General features: G+C 38.9%; 1 protein-coding gene across 1 annotated transcript; it reads right to left on the reverse strand.

The window, feature by feature from the left end:
- Positions 1 to 838: 838 nt before the first annotated feature.
- Positions 839 to 1,771, reverse strand: LOC103109964 (olfactory receptor 4C16-like). The gene has a single exon (XM_007519107.3). It carries the CDS (start codon positions 1,769 to 1,771, stop codon positions 839 to 841), a length of 933 nt encoding a protein of 310 aa, XP_007519169.3.
- Between the last annotated feature and the right edge of the window lie 17,638 nt (positions 1,772 to 19,409).

Here is a 19,409-nt window from a genome sequence, read left to right on the forward strand (position 1 = left end):
AGAAGGAGAAGGAGAAGAAGAAGAAGAAGAAGAAGAAGAAGAAGAAGAAGAAGAAGAAGAAGAAGAAGAAGAAGAAGAAGAAAAGAAGAGGAGGAGGAGGAGGTGGGAGGGAGGAGCACTTCTCAAATCTAAATTCTCTCTCCAGATCATGATTCCTCATTCATAGGTAGCATAAGATTATGGTTATTTTAGTTTTTTTTTTGGTTTACATTAAGTCACACTCACACATACACACAAAAATCAATCAAATCACAAGTTAGTTGACTTAGAATTATGTTTGAACCCTGTCTAATCCCATAACTTTTTAAAAATTTTAACCTTTTATGATTATTGGATAAAGACATAGAGAAATCCAGAGGGGAAGGAGAGATAGACAGGAAAAGAGACAGAGAGACTTCTGCACCCCTGCTTCATCACTCGTGAAGATTTCCCTTTGCAAGTGAAGTACAAGGTTGTGAACTGGGATCCTTGTGTAGTAAAATTATCTGGATTACATATAGTCCCTTAAAATATGAATCACCTACGATTGTTTGAATTTGGTGTTTTCTGTTTACTAAGGAAGAGCAACCAAGTTAAAAGCTAATGATCATACATTTAGAGATCATTCTATCCAGTAAATTAATCAACTGGGGGGGGGCTGTAGACATAAACACATACAAGTGTAATGAGAAACAGATGACATGAGAAGTAAACATAAAGAAATACTGGAAAACATTAGACCATCTCTTCAGAGAACTAGACATACAAAGAGGCAAAGGCAACAGTAAATCTCCAAACACCCTGTGTCTTTTATGACTATTTGTGCCTCATTTTTTTTACATAAAAAACAATGTTCTATTCATTTCTTGTCATCTGTGATCAAATTCCTAGTCCATAATTTCTTCATAGCATTTTTCACTTCTGCATTCCGCAGAGTATAAATTAGAGGATTGATCAAAGGTGTTCCAAGTGTATAAAACACAGCTATCATCTTATCCATGGGAAAGGTGGTTGCAGGGCGTGTGTAAATAAATATGCAAGGCCCAAAGAACATGATGACCACAATGATGTGGGAGATGCAGGTAGAAAGGGCTTTTTTCCTCCCTTCTGCACTGTGATTTCTCAGAGAATGCAAGATGATAACATAGGAAAACATCAGCATGACAAAGCTTATAGAACAAATAGCACCACTATTGGATACCAACAGTAGGTTGACCATGTAAGTATCTGCACAAGCAAGATTCAGTAAGGGCTGCAAGTCACAGAAATAGTGATCAATGATATTGGGGCCACAGAAAGGTAAGCTTAAGGTCAGAAAAATCTGAGCTAAAGAATGTATACAGGACCCTACCCAAGCTATAGCCACCAACACATTACAGACCCGTCGATTCATAATGGTCATGTAGTGTAAGGGTTTACAGATGGCAACATAACGGTCAGCAGCCATAAGGATAAGTATGAAGATCTCAAGGCAGCCAAAGAAATGGAATGAAAAGATTTGGGTTATGCACTCATTGAATGAGATGGTGGCATTCTTTATTAGGGCATCCACAATCATTCTAGGGGCTATGGAAGTAGAGAAACAGGTATCAGATAAAGATAAATGGAAAAGGAAGAAGTACATTGGACTACCTAGTGTCCGACTGGTCTTTATAGTAACAAGAATCAGAAAGTTACCCAGCAGTGTCCCCAGATAGAAAAGCAAAAATGTGCTAAAAACTATTTTCTTTTTCAGAGGATCCTGGGTCAATCCAAGCAGAATAAATGTGGTCACATTATTCTTCAGCTGCATGACTTCATGAATGAGGAGGAGGTATACGCATAAAATGACTTATCTGCAAAAACAAAGGAAGTAATTTATGGTGTGATAGATTGTTTGTTTGTTTGTGTTTTAACTATTTTAAGTAAGATAAATTTTCCTGATTGTGGAGGGTTTCTCTGTAGTTCCTTAATCACTTCAACATTTTGTCACATGATTTCTAATCACTACTTCATATGATCATCATGAGTTTCCAGTTTGTAAATATTATGATTTGTACACAGTCTTTAAAGTTTTACATAATTCTTATTTGTTTTTCCAATTCCACAAATAACAAATTAAGACATAGGGTTATGTTTGATAGTTATTATTTATATATATTCACTAAATGCTGGCCTGTTTGGGGATGACTTATCACTTGACATTTTCAAAAAGTCCCAACCCACTTCCAAACCATAAGAAAAACAGCTTATCTGGTAGAGTGCAAGGCTTGAAGGTCTGAGGTTCTGGTTCAATTCCCACTGTCACATGTATCAGTGTAATGTTCTGGACTCTCTCTCTGTCTTATAAACCTTTCTATATATCTCTGATATGAAACAAAATAAATCTTAAAAGTTAATGTCTTCTTGGGGATGGTATAAAACTTTGGCTCTGGGTTCAGTAACATAAACAAATACAGGAGTGTGAAATTATACCCCTAAAAACTTACAATTTTGCAAACCACTAATACATATTATTTTAAAAATAATGAATGTCATCTTTGTATATTTACCATTATTTATTTGTTACACATGTATATAAATATATATTCTTGTAAGTATGTAATATTATGTAGTATGCTCCATTTTATGGAAAACTCACTCCCAGGAATCACAGCTTGTGAAAGAAAGGAAGAAAGAAAGAAAGAAAGAGAGAGAGAGAGAGGAAGAAAGAAAGAAAGAAAGAAAGAGAGAGAGAGGGAGAGAGAAGGAAGGGGGAAAGAGAGAGATGCAGGAAGGCAGGGAGGAGAAAGAAAGGATATGAAATAAAGGAAGAAAGGAAGGAAGGAAGGAAGGAAGGAAGGAAGGAAGGAAGGAAGGAAGGAAGAAAGAAAGAAAAAAAGAAAGAAAGAAAGAAAGAAAGAAAGGAAAGACAGGAAGAGTTAAGCACACACAGTATGAACTGCAAGGACATGAGCAAGAATTTGGGTTCAAGCCCCAGGCTCCCCACCTGCAGGGTGTTTCTTTACAAGTAATGAAGCAGGTCAGCAGGTGTTTATCTTTTTCTATCTCTATCTTCCTTTCCTTACTCAATTTCTCTCTGTCCTATCCAATAAATAATGGGGGGGGGGAGTCTCCAGGAGCAGTGCATTCATAGTGCTGGCACTAAGACCCAATGATAACCTTGGAGGCAAAGAGAGAGAGCAAGAGAAAGAGAGAGAGAGAAAGGAGAGAGAGAGAGAGAGAGAGAGAAGAGAGAGAGAGAGAAAGCAGGACAGTGAGAAAGAGAGAGAGAGAGAGAAAGCAGGACAGTGGTACATCTGGTTGAGTACACACATTATCATGCACAAAAACCTGAGTTCAACCCTTGGTCCCCACCTTCAGAGAGGAAGCTTCATGAGTAATGGAGTAATGTTGCAGGTGTCTCTCTTTTTCTCTGCAGCGCTAGCTTCCCTTCCCCTCTCAATTTCTCTCAATCCTATCAAATAAAAAGAAAAAAATATGGAAAAAAGAAACGCCTTTAGCCTCTAAGTATCACTATATTAAAGCACCCATATTATATTTAATGTTGGAATACACTAATATAGAAAAGTGAGTTTTCTTTGATAGTTGGAAATATCTCAAACCTACATATTTCTACTTTCCTTTTCCTTACTTTGTAAAATACCCTCAAAGGACCAAGCATTCTTGAGGTTTCATTTAAATAAGAGTGGGTATTTTTACTCAATAACACATTCTTTACAATTCAGGTTTTTTGACAGATAAGCCACATAGAAAGCCTTGACCTTTTTCATCTTCTTCTAAGTGTGTACATTTTTATGCATTTGTGGATGGCAATGCTTCTATTTTTTTCTTAAGATGTGTTTATATGAAAGTTAGCACCTTTCGTCAAGCTCTCAAAGGAATTGGGTACAAACGGGGTTGTAATGATCTGGAGACAAAACTACATCAGTAACACAGTGTGTTTTCTAATAGCTACTTTATTTAAAGTAGCTATTATTATTATTATTATTTATTATTATTATTTTTTTTAATTATTATTATTATTATTTTATTAAAGTAGCTATTATTATTATTTAGCTTTAGTAGCTAAAGACTTTTCAAATAAGCTTAGTTAACGCTGGAAGGAATAAATTTGTGAAAACAAAAATAAAAAGACAATCTATTGAGTGCAGAAGTTATGAAGAAAATCTAAAAAAAAAAGCAGGCAGAAAATAATAGGGAATGTATCCTGGCGGAATGGAGAGTGTTCAGTGATTTTTTTTTTTAATTATCTTTATTTTATTTATTGGATAGAGACAGCCAGAAATCTACTGGAAAGTGGGTGATAGAGAAGGAGAGAGAGGCAGAGAGACAACTGAGCCCTGCTTCACCACTCACAAAGGATTCCCCCTGCAGGTGGGGACCTGGTCTCAAACTGGGTCCTTGCGTGTTGTAACATGTGCGCTCCACCAGGTGCGTCACCACCAGGCCCCTTGAGTGACTTCTTTCTTCAACAAATCGATTTTCTTACAATGACAATAGTGAGAATCATTGTTCTCTCTATGGTATTGCTCTTGGACTATCCAAACCTCCCTGTTCCAGCTACTCTATTTCTTTCTTTGGTAGAATACCTACACTTATGCTATTTCACCCCAATACACTATACTTTAATTTGGGTATTGGTAACTGTGCAAGTCTGCCTTTCCAAGAATCCATTCTCTTCTCTCTCTCTCTGTCTCTGTCTCTCTCTCCATCTCTCTGTCTCTCTCTCTCTCCATCTCTCTCTCTCTTTCTCTCTCTGCCTTCCTTTCTTTCTCACGTACTCTCTCTCTTCTGTATTTCTCTCTTTCTATAAAATGTGAGAGGTAGAAATGGAGAAAAAGAGGGGAGAGATACCTATAGTCCTGTTCTACCACTTGTGAAGCTTCTGTCCTATATGAGGGAGTCAGGGACGTGAAACCATGTTCTTATGCATGGCAATATGTACTGCTCTTCTGGAATACCCACTAGCCAGTCCCTTTCTGTGGAAGAGTTTAATAGATTGTCCCAAGTTTATCTCTCAAAATTCCATATTAAAAATCAAAATTCCCATATATATATATAATGTCAGTTGTCATCCTAATTATGTCGATTATAGTTTCAAAATTGTCATTTCTCCTCTGAACAGTCTGCAACAAGTAGCTGTCCAGTTTTCCAGTCAACTTTGAAGTGTGTGTTTACTGCAGTTTGCTTCCTATGGCGTCCTTTCATGAACATGCTAAGAGTAAAATTTCTAGGCACACAACATTCTATTTGAAGCAGTTATTTGAAGATGGAAAATCTGGCATTCTCCAGGAGCTATGATAGAGTCATTATCTCTCATTATCCTTTTCTCTAACTTCTAGTCAAGAATGATCTTCCCAACTTTTAATACTTACAGTAAGGACTTACCCTATTCAGCTACATTATATGAAAAAAAATCATCTGTGGATTTTTCTTTTTCTTTTTTCCTATTTTATATGATATTTTTGTTATTAATTATTGTAAGATTATGAGATAACAGTGTACCCACACCCACCACTAAAGTAACCTACCCTCTCACCTCTCACCTCCCAAAGATGACCCCCATATGAACTTTTCCTGTTCTGCCATCTCAAGAAATTGAAATAAATTCTAGGATAAACAATAATACATCATCTGTCCCACATAACAATGATAATTTTTCAGAAACCTGATGTTCTTACATTATGTGTTAAGCTCAAAGAATGTTTTGTTCCAAAGATTATATTTAACTCTGTTCACTGGTTTTACTACCCATATTTTTTTCCCCAGAATTACTCATTTCTCCTGTTAAGTTCTAAGAGGAAATGAAAATACCATAGCTACAAAACATGTATATTCCATACATACATTGTACTGAGTACAAAGATGCAAACAGTCTGTCACTTACCTATCAGAACAATCTAAAAAAAATGGTCAAATCCTTTCATTCCTCCTTTTAAAAGCATTCATCTCATTAAATACTGGGGAAAAGGTCCCTTTTATATATTCCAGAGAGAATATTTTTAAGGCCTAATGATGTAAGTTATCGCATCTGAGAATGTAGTATTCCCTAATGTTTGTGTTCCTTTCTTAATCAGAACCACCTAAGACTTTGTAATACATTTAACTATAGAGTTAAATGTTTAGTTTAGAAAGATAGCATTTTTTTCATCTTATACTGACTAACTAAACAAAAGCAGGCTTTTAGATTGTAGATGTCACAGTCTGACTGAAGTTAATACGGGAAAAAGAGAAATGCATGAAGAGAGTCAGAAGACAAAGTGATAGAGAACAGGAAGAGTGTTTGACTTGATTTTTGCCATTAATCGTTCATTAGTGGTTTACAAAATTACAAGTCTTCCAGGGATATGTAAGTCACCATATTCACCACCAAAGTTCAGAGTCTACCTTTCCATTTAATAACCAACAGTTCTTTCAAAGTCTGAAAGCACTTTTGCATTTATAACTAAAACAAGTCAAATGCAATTGAAAAATAATCTGAGTAACAATTAATGACCAAGTGCCCTGAAAAGGAACCTATATGATAATAAACAAAATAAGATGAATAGGGGTCGGGCAGGGGTGCAGTGGGTTAAGCGCATGTGGCACAAAGCGCAGGGACCTGGGTAAGGATCCCGGTTCAAGCCCCCGGCACCCCACCTGCAGGGGAGTCGCTTCACAGGCGGTGAAGCAGGTCTGCAGGTGTCTGTCTTTCTCTCCCCTTCTCTGTCTTCCCCTCCTCTCTCCATTTCTCTCTGTCCTATCCAACAACGAACAAAATGAATAATGACAATAATAATAACCACAACCAGGCTACAACAACAAGGGCAACAAAAAGGGTGGAAATGGCCTCCAGGAGCGGTGGATTCATGGTGCAGGCACCAAGCCCAGCAATAACCCTGGAGGAAAAAAAAACATTAAAAAAAAAGATGAATAGAGAGTTTCTGAACTACACATTGTTGGAATAGCATATAAATGAGACTAGGTCTTGGATAACATCAGAATTGGGAGAAAAACAAGGTGGGGGTGGGGGATACTGAGTATGTCAGCTCATGCCCATAGTAAAGCATGGTATTTTTTTTTTTTTTATTGTTGTAGTTATTATTGATGTTGTTGTTGTGGGATAGGACAGAGAGAAATGAAGAGAGGAGGGGAAGACAGAGAGGGGGAGAGAAAGACAGACCGCCTGTGAAGGGACCTGCCTGCAGGTGGGGAGCCGGGGGCTCGAACCGGGATCCTGTCGCCAGTCCTTGAGCTTAGCGCCACCTGCGCTTAAGCATGGTATTTCTCATGATGTTATAGAGTCAGCAGTAATGAGGGTGGGTTCGTCTATGGTGAGTGTTGACTACTTTATTATGAACATGTCTAGTCACTTTATAGATGCATACCATCTGCCTCATAAAGATAATAAACATAAGTGGTACACATCATCTTCAGGAACTCTGATTTTGCTTTCACTGTCTGGGAGTTCATTTTCCTTCTTTGAGTATGTACCTTGCATTTCCTCTAAGAAGATACAGGTATCTATCTTTCTGTCTCTTTCTCTATCTTCCCCTCTCATCTCTGTCTCTGTCCAATAGTACATAAATAAAAATATTCAAAAATGAAGCAAACACAAGTATGAAGAGATGAACAGGAAAAAAGTATTATAATAAATCATATTTAAGTTTATTATTTATTTTAAATCTTTTTATAATTTATTTATTGGATAGAGACAGAGAGAACTTGAGAGGAAAGAGAGGGAGAGATAGACATATGCAAACCTACTTCACTGTTTGTGGGGACCTATAGGTTGGGACCGGGATTTGAACCTGGATCTGTGCTTACTGTAATGTGTGCCCTCAACCAGATGCATAACCTCTTGCACCCAGGTCCTGGTTTTTTGAACACTTATTTATTTATATGCATGGGGGAGAGAGAGAGATTATGAAGCATTGCTGTATTGCTGAACTCTGATGTGTGTGTATATATATATATATATATATATATTCCCTGAAATCAAACTTGGATCCTCACAGATACATATCCAAAGTCTTAATTTTTAATAGACTTGCTTCCTAAAAATAACCATCACTTATATTTGTTTCTTAATTTTTATTGATACTGAAATTTTCCTAGTATACAATATACAGATGTCTAAGAATTGCTTTAATTTCTTCTTAAATTCTTTTTCTTTTTTTAATATTTATTTATTTATTCCCTTTTGTTTTCCTTGTTGTTTTATTGTTGTAGTTATTATTGTTGTTGTTATTGATGTCGTCCTTGTTGGATAGGACAGAAAGAAATGGAGAGAGAAAGGAAAGATAGAGAGGGGGAGAGAAAGATAGACACACGTAGACCTGCTTCACCACCTGGGAAACGACTGCCCAACTGGTGGGGAGCCAGGGGCTCGAACCTGGATACTTGTATTGGTCCTTGTGCTTTGCGCCATGTGAGCTTAACCCGCTGTGCTACTGGTTGACTCCCTGCTTTAATTTTTCTAAGATTAAATTGTATTTTAGTTGTGTAGATTAATTTTTTAGTTATAAATGATTGATTATACGAAAATTATTTATTTAGCCTCTAGGATTATCACTGGGGCTCGGTGCCTGCAATACGCGTTCACTGTTCTGCTCCTGGAGGCCATTGTCCCCATTTTTGTTGCTCTTGTTGATATTATTGTTATTGTTGTTATGGCTGTTATTTTTGGATAGGAAGGAGAGAAATCGCGAGAAGAAGAAAAGACAGAGAGGGGGAGAGAAAGACAGACACCTGCAGACCTGCTTCACTGCTTGTGAAGTGACTCCCCTGCAGGCAGGGAGCCTGGAAACAGGATCCTTACATTGATCCTTGTGCCTCCATGCTGAGCTCTTAGCCCATTGGGTTTCTGCCCCGCCTCCTTATATGACTGTTTCTAAATCTGGTTAGTCATGATTCTGACAATGAATTTTTTACTATTATTAATAGTAACTGAATTTTTTTAATATTTATTTTATTTATTTATTCCCTTTTGTTGCCCTTGTTGTTTTATTGTTGTAGTTATTATTGTTGTTGTCGTTGTTGGATAGGACAGAGAGAAATGGAGAGAGGAGGGGCAGACAGAGAGGAGGAGAGAAAGATAGACACCTGCAGACCTGTTTCACCGCCTGTGAAGCGACTCGCCTGCAGGTGGGGAGCCGGGGTTCGAACCGGGATCCTTATGCCGGTCCTTGTGCTTTGCGCCACCTGCGCTTAACCCGCTGCGCTACAGCCCGACTCCCAGTAACTGAATTTTAAAGTATGTTTTCCAGGAGAAATGTAACAGATAAAGTATAACCATATTCACATTAACAAGATAATTCCATACAGAGAATTCAGGAAATGTAATCTATATGTTAAAAATGATGAAAGGTTGGAAATATGTGTGAATATATTAAATAGAATCCACATGATAGGGAGCTGGGCGGTAGCGCAGCAGGTTAAGCGCAAGTGGCCCAAAGCGCAAGTGGCCCAAAGCACAAGAACCGGCGTTAAGGATCCCAGTTTGAGACCCTCGGCTCCCCACCTGCAGGGGAGTCCCTTCACAGGTGGTGAAGCAGATCTGAGGTGTCTTTCTCTCCCCCTATTTGTCTTCCCATTTCTCTCTGTCCTATCCAACAATGAGTATATCAACAATAAGGGCAACAAAAGGGAATAAATAAATAAAGATTAAAAAGAACAGAAGAAAGCTTATTGGAGTCAGAGGGGCATGCACTTGCTGATTAAGTATTAACAAAATATATTATCCACAGACTTAAATTTGTAGTATAGGGCTGTGCTTTTCTTCATAAAAATCATATTGTCATATCATTATTAACATATATTAAAATATTTTTATATAATCCTTCACATGTTAGCACATAATTGAAGTTTACTTACAGAAGCTAAGAAATTCATAGAAATGAAGTGTCCTAAAATTCTTTGTTCCCTGGGAAATAGTCTGGGCTCAATATTTATTTATTTATTTATTTATTTATTTATTTATTACCAGAGAGCACTGCTCAGCTATAGTTTACAGTGGCACTGGGGATTGAGCCTGGAACCATTGGTGTTTCAGGCAAAGAAAAGTCTTTTAGCATAGCCATTATGCTCTTTCCTCCCAGCCCAAGATTCTTTTATTTGTTAGAGTCTTTTGAACCTAAAGGAACCAGCTGCTTGTTAATGAAAGACTGCCTGGAGGTCCTTCAGTCTACAAGCAATATTTTTAATATGGAGAATTCTGTTGTATTGCACAAAAGCAAGAGACTTTGGGTTGGGCCTTGGGGGAGGGAGTGGTTTCAAGTCCTGAAACATGATGGCAGAAGAGGACCTAGAGGGGGCTGAATTGTTATATGGAAAACTGGGAAATGTTACGTATATACATAGTATTGTATTTTACTGTTGACTGTAAACCACCCCAATAAAGGAATTAAAAAAAAAAAGAAAATGGAGAATCCAAGGAATAGACTACTGAAAGAGAGATTTACCTTCAGGATATATTATCACTTAAATCAATGTGAAGATGGTCAGGGAACAAACAGGTGAGACACAGGGGGGGGTTATGGTTGTCAAATACTATCTATGTTACTATAGCAATGATTAAGTCTCATTATACATTTGTTCTGTGAGAAACAGCTCATTGGTTGTAGCCTTTTCACTGATATTTATCAATCTGTAAGAGAATGGAATTACCCAAATGGACTAATTCATTAAAGTAGACAGAGAAGATTTCTTAGAAACCAGATAAGATAGAAATAAAATACACTAATGCACTAATTGCTTCAGCTCTGCACCTGGCGGATAAGAATGTCTGCCTTGAAAACTGCATACCCTGCAAGCCCCGTGTCTCTCAGTTATCTGTTAACTTGCCCATTTGGCTTCTGTAAACACTGCTTGCTTCCTCGCCAGAAGGTAATAATGGGTTTTCCTTGAAACTTTAACCCCAAGAATAGCAAGGACATGTAAGTCACGTATTCCATGTAGACCCCTCCCCCCCCCCCCACTCATTTTTCCTTTAAAAGAGTTTTCAAGCCTCATGGTCTCAGAGCGAGGGGACCAAACTTGGTACATCAGCCTGAGATCTCTCAGCTGAAATTTGTCTTTGTCTTTTGGTGTTGTCTCTGTGTAGTAAGTCTGTCTTACTGGCCTAAAATATTAAATATATCTATTCAATAAAGCCTCTTACTCATAGTCCTCCATGCCTGTGTCAATTGTGGAGGTCGGATCAGAAGTATCCTTTCAAATCCAGTCTGACTACAGACCCCTGACCCTTACGTGACTACAACCATGTGACCCTAAGTGACTATAACCATGCCTTGTCTTTGTTCAAAATTAGCTTTGACTTCCCAGCCATGCCGTGACTACATGCTGTGACTACAACCACGTGACCCTATGTGACTACAACCATGCCTTGTCTTTGTTCAAAATTAGCTTTGACTTCCCAGCCCACTGCTCACTCTCCCTTTCCCATTATAGTCACATTGTAAGCTTAGACTCCTGGCCCCCTCAAATCCATTTCCATCCCCTTTACCTGAACATGGTTAGATTGTGAGCCAATTCCCTCTCACCACTTGGGAAAAGAACAGGTTATTCCCATGTCCTAGTAATGTATAAAAAGGCCCCAAAGATGGCCCTTGGTGTGCTTGCTGGCTTACACCCTTGTGTATATATATATATATATATATATATATATATATGTAAAATATTTTCCTTGTTCATGACTCCCAGTATCTCAGTTCTTGTTTTAAGATGTAGACAGAGTGCATTTTCACACTGCTTCCCACACTTCCAACCCATAAAATTCAATATCAAGAGAAAATCTTAAGGTAAATGGTGGACTCTGTGATTATGTGTCTGTGTAATTTCATCAGTTGTAACAAATGAACTGCTCAAATATATGAGATATAGAAAATTCATGTCCTCAACAATTCCATCCTGACTTCTTTGGGCAGGCAACCTCAATTATGTGTCCTGAAACCTCACCTCTCCAGAGCCCTGCTCCACTAGGAAAAGATAGAAACAGGCTAGAGGTACGAATCTACCTGGCAACATCTATATCCAGTGAAGAAGAAATTACAGAAGCCAGAACTCCCACTTTCTGCACCCCCAAAATAAGGTTGATCCATACTCCCAGTGGGGGAGACGTGATGGGGGAAGAGGAACTGATGGCTCAGAACTCTAACTCCATCAGGACGCTTAGAGAGAAGAGAAGAAGACCAGGGGCATTTGGATGCAGTAATAGGGCTATGTGTGATTTGGAAAGGAAGAGAAGATGGAACCTCGGGGGGGAGGGGCAATTATACTCTGTAGCTGTAGAAATAATAATTAACTCATATCGGAAACCTTAGGAAAACTGCTGTAGTTTACAGTAGAAGGATGGGATATTTGTAACTCTTGGTGGGAACAGTGTGGAAACATACCCCTGTGGACTTATAAATTTGTAAATAAATATTAAATCAATAATTAAAAAAAGAAAAGAAAGGAGAGAAAATGTATGTATGAACAGGGAAATAATACAATATTATTAAATAAATAAATAGGTTTTTTTTTTTCTGGGGCCAGGTGATGGCAGATTTGCTTGAGTGCACATGTTATACAGTGCAAGGACCTGGTTCAAACCCCAGGGCACCACCTGCAGGGAGAAACGTTTGTGAGTGTTGAAGAAATGTTACAGGTGTCTTTCTCTTTATCACCCCCTTCTCTCTCAATACCTGGCTGTCTCTATTGAATAAATAAATAAAGGTAGTACCAAAAAAAAAAAAAAAAAACTTCCTTGCCTGAGGCTCTAAGATTCTAGGTTCAATTCCTAGCACCAACCAGAGCTGAGAAGTGCTCCTGTAGACAAAAAGAAAACACATGTGTGGAGACAATCAATGTACGTAGGAGAAGATTGCTTTAGATTCTCTCAATTTTTTTCATTATTCAAGTTGCTCAAGAATTTAGGGGGGCAGGTGGTGGCACACCTGGTTAAGTGCCCACATCAAGTTGCTCAAGAAAAGTGGCTTTAAAAATTAAAAAAAAAAAAGTCCTTTCTAAATTATTAGCTGAAGGACAACTTTTATATGCATATGCCAACTATTTCTCTAGGGTGTCATTTCCTGGTTTTACAAACTCTACTGAGGCAATCACAATGGTGTATCCATTAGATTAACCTCACTTATAGATATCTTGAACTCTAGCCTATATCTGGCTCATGAAGCCACGAAGTTCTCTCCCTGAGGTACATAGCAGGCTGTGGTCAATATCTCCTTCCAGCATAGTCTCTTGGTCTCCAAGGCTGATGCAATGCTTTAATTATTCAGAATCCTTAGTGCCAAAACCACTTCCAAACTAACAGGCACTATTGTTTATCAGTTCCCTAGTGACAACTTCTTCAGCCAGCCCATGGTTTCTTGGCAAGATGTAGTGGAGCAAAATTCTACTGAGCTACTGAAAAAAATGGCTCTAAGAGATCTCAATTCCCCTAACATTGGGATAGATTCTCTTAAGACATTACATCAGCCTCTTCATACAGTGTTTGTCTCCAGTGTCCAGGGAGGCTGCTTTCTTTTCTTCCTCATCCATGCTGAGTTCATGCCAACTCTGCCTTTACACAGACATCATAGTTCTCCTCTTCATGTCATTCAGTGCACGGGCACAACATCTTTTCACACTTAAGATTCATTATGTTCTTTGACGTTTCCTAAAGCTAGTGTATATATCAGCTGTGTTATCATGTAGATGAGTATTTCTCTAATTTCAGTATCTTACAGAAAGTCTTCTAAGTAGAAATGTTGTGAAGTTCACCTTCTGCCTTGAGATTAGTGAAAATCACTTGTCAGTTGTAGACTTTGACATGTAAAAGGGGTAAAGAGCCAAATGCTACCTCAGGATAAATTCTGACATATCTGCCCTCCAGGGATACGGCTACATAGATTGTCTTCAGGATTGTACTATTATATATTAGCCATGGCATTTAATCTCATAGTTAATATACGATTATTTTATTCTCAAATACCAGTGGACACTCTGGGTTGAATTAATTTGGAAATGATAACTCGGTTTTAATACCTACTTATTTACTTATTTGATAGGATAGAGAGAAGTTGAGAGGGCAAGGGGAGATAGAGAGGGAGATAATAAGAGGAGCATCTGCAGCCCTGCTTATCACCCATGAAGCTTCCCCCCTGCGGGGGAGCAGGGACTGGAGGTTTGAACCTGGATCTTTAAACATTGTAATATGTACTCACAACTGGGTGCATCACCACCAAGAACCTGTAAATAATAATTCTTTATCAACTTTGTTTCTTAGCCTTGGTGTTATTTTAAATATCTAGCATCAAGAATATTGGGCATCCTAACAGTCTAAATAATTTTGATACTAAATTCCTTTCCAAAATGTGGACACGACGATAGTAACTCCACTATAACTTTTAGTAAGCCACTTCAAGAATAAGCACATGAAAATCAGAAGGCAAAGCAAAATGAAATTGCATAGCTCTTCATTTCTTAGCCCAGTCTGGCTGCGACATCTGTCACCCCATTGATAGCCAGGGTTGATTCGGCTGATCTGGCTGGCTAGGCGGGTGTCCCCTTCCTCCCTCACTGCTCCATGTGTGTCACTCCCGAAGTTGTGTGCTCAAGAGTCAGACCGGTCTTCCGTCAAGGGTATATGAGTAGCTGCACTCCCCTGCTAGAACCTCCAAACAAGCTCTCAAGGTCCATTTCTTAGCCTAATATCTCATTGATAAATAATCCCATCCTACTTTTTTCTTCTTGCCTCGAATTAATCAACAGAATCACCTTATCAGGCTTTAAATTATCATATTTTTTCTGTAATATTTAAGTTCCATTAAACATATGAAATTTTCATTGGTCGTTTTTATTTGATTGAGGTATTTGTGAAGAGTAGTGAGAACTGGAAGGGGCCTTGGTAAAGCTTAGAAGACCGCATATCAAAGTGAGAAATGTATCAGTGCCACATACTATGATAATTAAGGCTTAGATTAATCCCTGGGAATATGTCCTAAATAGGAAGTAGAACAAACTATACAACCTTGATTCAATTCAGAGTCAAGTGACTTGGGTAGCAGTAAGTCCTATAAATTTGACAAGTCTTTGATGAATTTGACCTTTGTTCTATTTTACCACTAGATGGCGCTCAAGTCAAACAGAATGCCCACATCACAGCTTTTCTGACTTTGACCTGGTGCAAGAGGATTGATAGATCCTAGTATTTAAAAAAAAAAAAAAAAAAAAAGCTAAAGGATTACGTGAATGTATAATCAAATTGTTTCATCCTGTGAGTGGTAAAGCGGGACCCTTCTAAATGATCTCACATGATATTCCTGGTTCTGTTGGACTTTAAAAGTGAATGTCTACAGTTCATTCGTTCTCTCCTATCTCAAAGTGGACTGAGGACAAGTAGGATTCATGTCTAAAATCTGTTCTCAGATGCACTAAATACTTCACATGGCTAGGACAGCTAATTTGCCATGTACTCTAAGCAGCTACGAGCTCAGTTTCTACCTCACTGGAGAAAGCTTTCACACTATTGAGTCAGTCTCTCTCTCTCTCTCTCTTTTCCCCCAACCCCTATCTTTCTCTTCTGTTACCAGGGTTATCACTGGCCTTTTACTGGTGTCCACCTTCTTTCTTTTTTTTTTTTTAATTGAATAGAGAGAAATTGAGAGTCAAGGGAAGACAGAGAGGGAGAAAGAGAGAGAGAGACTTGCAAACCTACTTTACAGCTCATGAAGCACCCCCTCCCCCAGCCCCACCCCTGCACAGCAGATGGGAAGCAGAAGCTTTAACCCCAGGTCCTTCTACTTGGTAGCCTGTGTGCCACTGCTGCTCCCCCTGACCTCTGCTTCTAGCTGAAAAATTCTGCCTGCAACAATAAAGCCTTAAGGATGAAAATATTAGCAAAAAGCTATTTTCATCTTTCTCTGTTTAAAGTTCAATACCTTCTCCTTCCTCATTTTCAACAAATAATTTTCTACTACAGAGAAATTTGGCAATAATTCCTACAATTTAGCATCACCTCATCTGCTGCCCTCCAACATCTTCGCCTACAGAATCAGCCTATAATTACAGAATAACAATAGGATCCTATATGCAAAGCTCCTCCTCGTGCACACTGGGTCCCATTTTCTCCTGTGTAAGAGTAATAGCCTGAGACTTGAATAGATCCCCCTCTCCATTGTTACTGGTCATTTCTATCAGAAACAACAAAATAGCCCTTGTGGGTTCCCATAGGACCTTGCCCTCAATTTGGATCAACAACGGTAGAGAGTGTTCCATCCTCCGAAGGGAGGATGGACAACATACTCTATGCTACACCTGAAGAAGATGGGTCGATATTGGGGCAGCTTGGAATGTTCCTACTCATGACCACAGAATGTGAGCTCAGATCTATAAGGATGCAGAGTTCACACAGGCTCCTAAGTTAATTATGGGCCCCAGATCACATCAAATAGATGGGGCTTACAGTCAACAATATTTATACCCCTTTCCCATATTAGGGAGCTACTTTCTTCCCTGATCTGGGTTTCTGGTCCTTTTCCCAGCCGTGACATCATCTGCCCAGACAATAACTGCATATCAGATTTCAGGTTCAGGGGAAAAAAAACAACACTAGTATAGCTACAGGCCCTTTGAAATATAATTAAAATATGCCTGCTAGCTATATTCAAAATGGAGGACCCCCCAACACTCATCTGCATGATTGTTCAACAATTTGTTTGGCTTTGTATGTTAACTCTCTTCTCAGCCACCAGGTTCCCAGACTTCCCTGGACAGACAACCCCACAAATATGCCTTGGAGCTCCGCTTCCCCAGAGCCCTTCCCCACTAGGGAAAGAGAGAGACAGGCTGGGAGTATGGATTGACCTGTCAAAGCCCATGTTCAGCAGGGAAGCAATTACAGAAACCAGACCTTCCACCTTCTGCATCCCACAATGGCCTTGGGTCCATACTCCCAGAGGGATGAAGAATAGGAAAGCTATCAGGGGAGGGGATGGGATACAGAGATCTGGTGGTGGGAATTGTGTGAGGTTGTACCCCTCTTATCCTATGGTTTTCTCAGTGTTTCCTTTTTATAAATAAAAAATTTTTAAAAAAATTAAATAACTGAAAAAAAAGAGTAACAGCCTGAGACTTCTTCCTGAACTCTCACCACTTGCTGTCTATACTATCATTCTCATCATCAAGGAATCACCCTGTTGTTTCAGCCATTTTGAAAATGTCTTTTATTTATTTATTTATTTATTTATTTATTTATTTATATTTGTGCCTCCAGGGTTAACATTGGGGCTCTGTGCAGGAACTATGAATCCACTGCTCCTGGAGGCTATTTTTTTTTCCATTTTGTATTGGATAGGACAGAGAGAAATTGAGAGAGGAGGGGGAGAGAGAGAAGGAGAGAGAAAGATAGACACCTGCAGACTTGCTTCACCACTTGTGAAGTTTCCCCTCTGACGGTGGGGATCTTTGCATAGATCCTTGTGCTTTGTACTATGTACACTTAACCTGGTGCATTGCCGACTGGCCCCCAAGAATGTCTCTATCCTACCCTGGGGTTATAACTGATGTGCCAGTGAATTTGTCCATCCATTTCTTCTCCTTCAACACAGAATATTATGTAGGAATTTCTGTTCTCACCTGACTACTTCTTTTTCTTCTCTCTGTTAATCTTAAATCGAGTACAGTCTGATTTCCCCTACCACTCCACTTTAGCAAAACATTCTTGTCAATATTGCAAATAGCCTCAACATTTATTTATTATAAATGTACTGTTCCTTATAGTAGACCTGGAGCCTTATAAATGTGCAATTCCTTCAGTCACTTCAGAGTCATATATATATATATATATATATATATATATATATATATATATATATATATATGGAGAGAGAGAGAGAGAGTTGGACAGTAGTGCAGCAGGTTAAGCTCACATGGCTTGAAGCACAAGGACCAGAGTAAGGATCTCGGTTCAAGATCCTGGACCCCCACCTGCAGGGGAGTCGCTTCACAGGCGGTGAAGCAGGTCTGCAGGTGTCTATCTTTCTCTCCCCCCTCTGTCTTCCCCTCCTCTCTCCATTTCTCTCTGTCCTATTTAACAACGATAAACAACAAGGGGAACAAAAGTGGAAAAGTAGCCTTCAGGAGCAGTGGATCCATGGTGCAGGCACTGAGCCCCAGCAATAACCCTGGAGGCGAGAGAGAGAGAGAGAGAGAGAGAGAGAGAGAGAGAGATGTGCTATAGAAACCAAGATTCCTTTGATGTAGTGGCTTAAACCTGGGCTTCATGCATGGTAAACTGGGCACAATATCCAGTTGAGTTATGTTGCTGCAATATATCAGAGGGATTAATGGTTTACAGTAAATAAAGTTGTTGGTATATGTGTAAAATTTCTCAGTTTTCTGGTAGACATTCTAACCCTCCTTGCCTCTGTTCCTCCTGCACCATTGTTCACCAGGACCTGAAAGCCTCTGCTCTCCCTAGAGTTATTTACTTTGGTGCAATACACTCAATCCAGTCCAAATTCTGCTCTGTCAACTTCTATGAATGGGATCATCCCATATTCATTCTTCTCTTCCTGACTTATCTCACTTAACATGATAAGAGGTTATTATTTTTTCAATATTCTTTTAATTTTAATAAGAGAAATACAGAGAGAAAGACCGTAGCACTGCTCAACTCTGGTGTATGGTGGTGTTGAGGATTAAACCTGAGTTTGAGGTGTCAGTCATGAAAACTGTTTTGTGGCTGGGTGGTGGCACACCTGGTTGAGCGCATATGTTACAATGTGCAAAGACCCATGGTTCGAGCCCCTGGTCCCCATCTGCAGGGAGGAAGCTTCATGAGTGATGAAGCAGGTATCTCTTTGTCTCTCTCCCTCTTTATCTCCCCCTGGCCTCTCAATTTCTGTCTTTATTGAATAAATAAAGATAATAAAACATATTTCAATGAACTGCAATTACAAAAAAGACTTGTTTTGCATTACCATTATGTTGTCCCCCAGATCCAAGTCAATATTTTTAAAGAAAGATCAAAAGGAGAGGAGGGAGAGAAAGAAGAGGAAAACAGAGGAAGAAACACCAAAGCACTGCTTTACCATCTATGGAGCTCTCCACTTCTGTGCCCCATGTGCTTCAGGGAACTGAATCTGGGATCTACTGTTGGGCTGATTTTTTTTTTGTTTGTTTGTTTCTACTATTGAGCTGTAGGAGTTTCTGCTGTCTTTGGAATATGACTCTGTTATCAGATATGTGGTTTGTGAAAATGTCCTCCTTATCTTAAGTAGCTATATTTACTATTTTTGTAACTCTAAGAAATCACTGACTACCTACCATGTTTTACATTTGAAAAGGGTAAACTCAGATGCCATTAGTTGATTTTGCTCCAGGTCACTGATTGGTAGAGAAATGCAAATAAAGACAACATTGAGATACCACCTCACTCCTGTGAGAATGGCATACATCAAAAAGGACAGCAGCAACAAATGCTGGAG

The sequence above is a fragment of the Erinaceus europaeus genome, chromosome 17 (assembly GCF_950295315.1).
Source record: "Erinaceus europaeus chromosome 17, mEriEur2.1, whole genome shotgun sequence".
Lineage (NCBI taxonomy): Eukaryota > Metazoa > Chordata > Mammalia > Eulipotyphla > Erinaceidae > Erinaceus > Erinaceus europaeus.

Bases quoted from the DNA above. Each gene is read 5' to 3' on its own strand.
- LOC103109964 (XM_007519107.3), bottom strand. From the start codon at position 1,771: ATGCAGCTGAAGAATAATGTGACCACATTTATTCTGCTTGGATTGACC.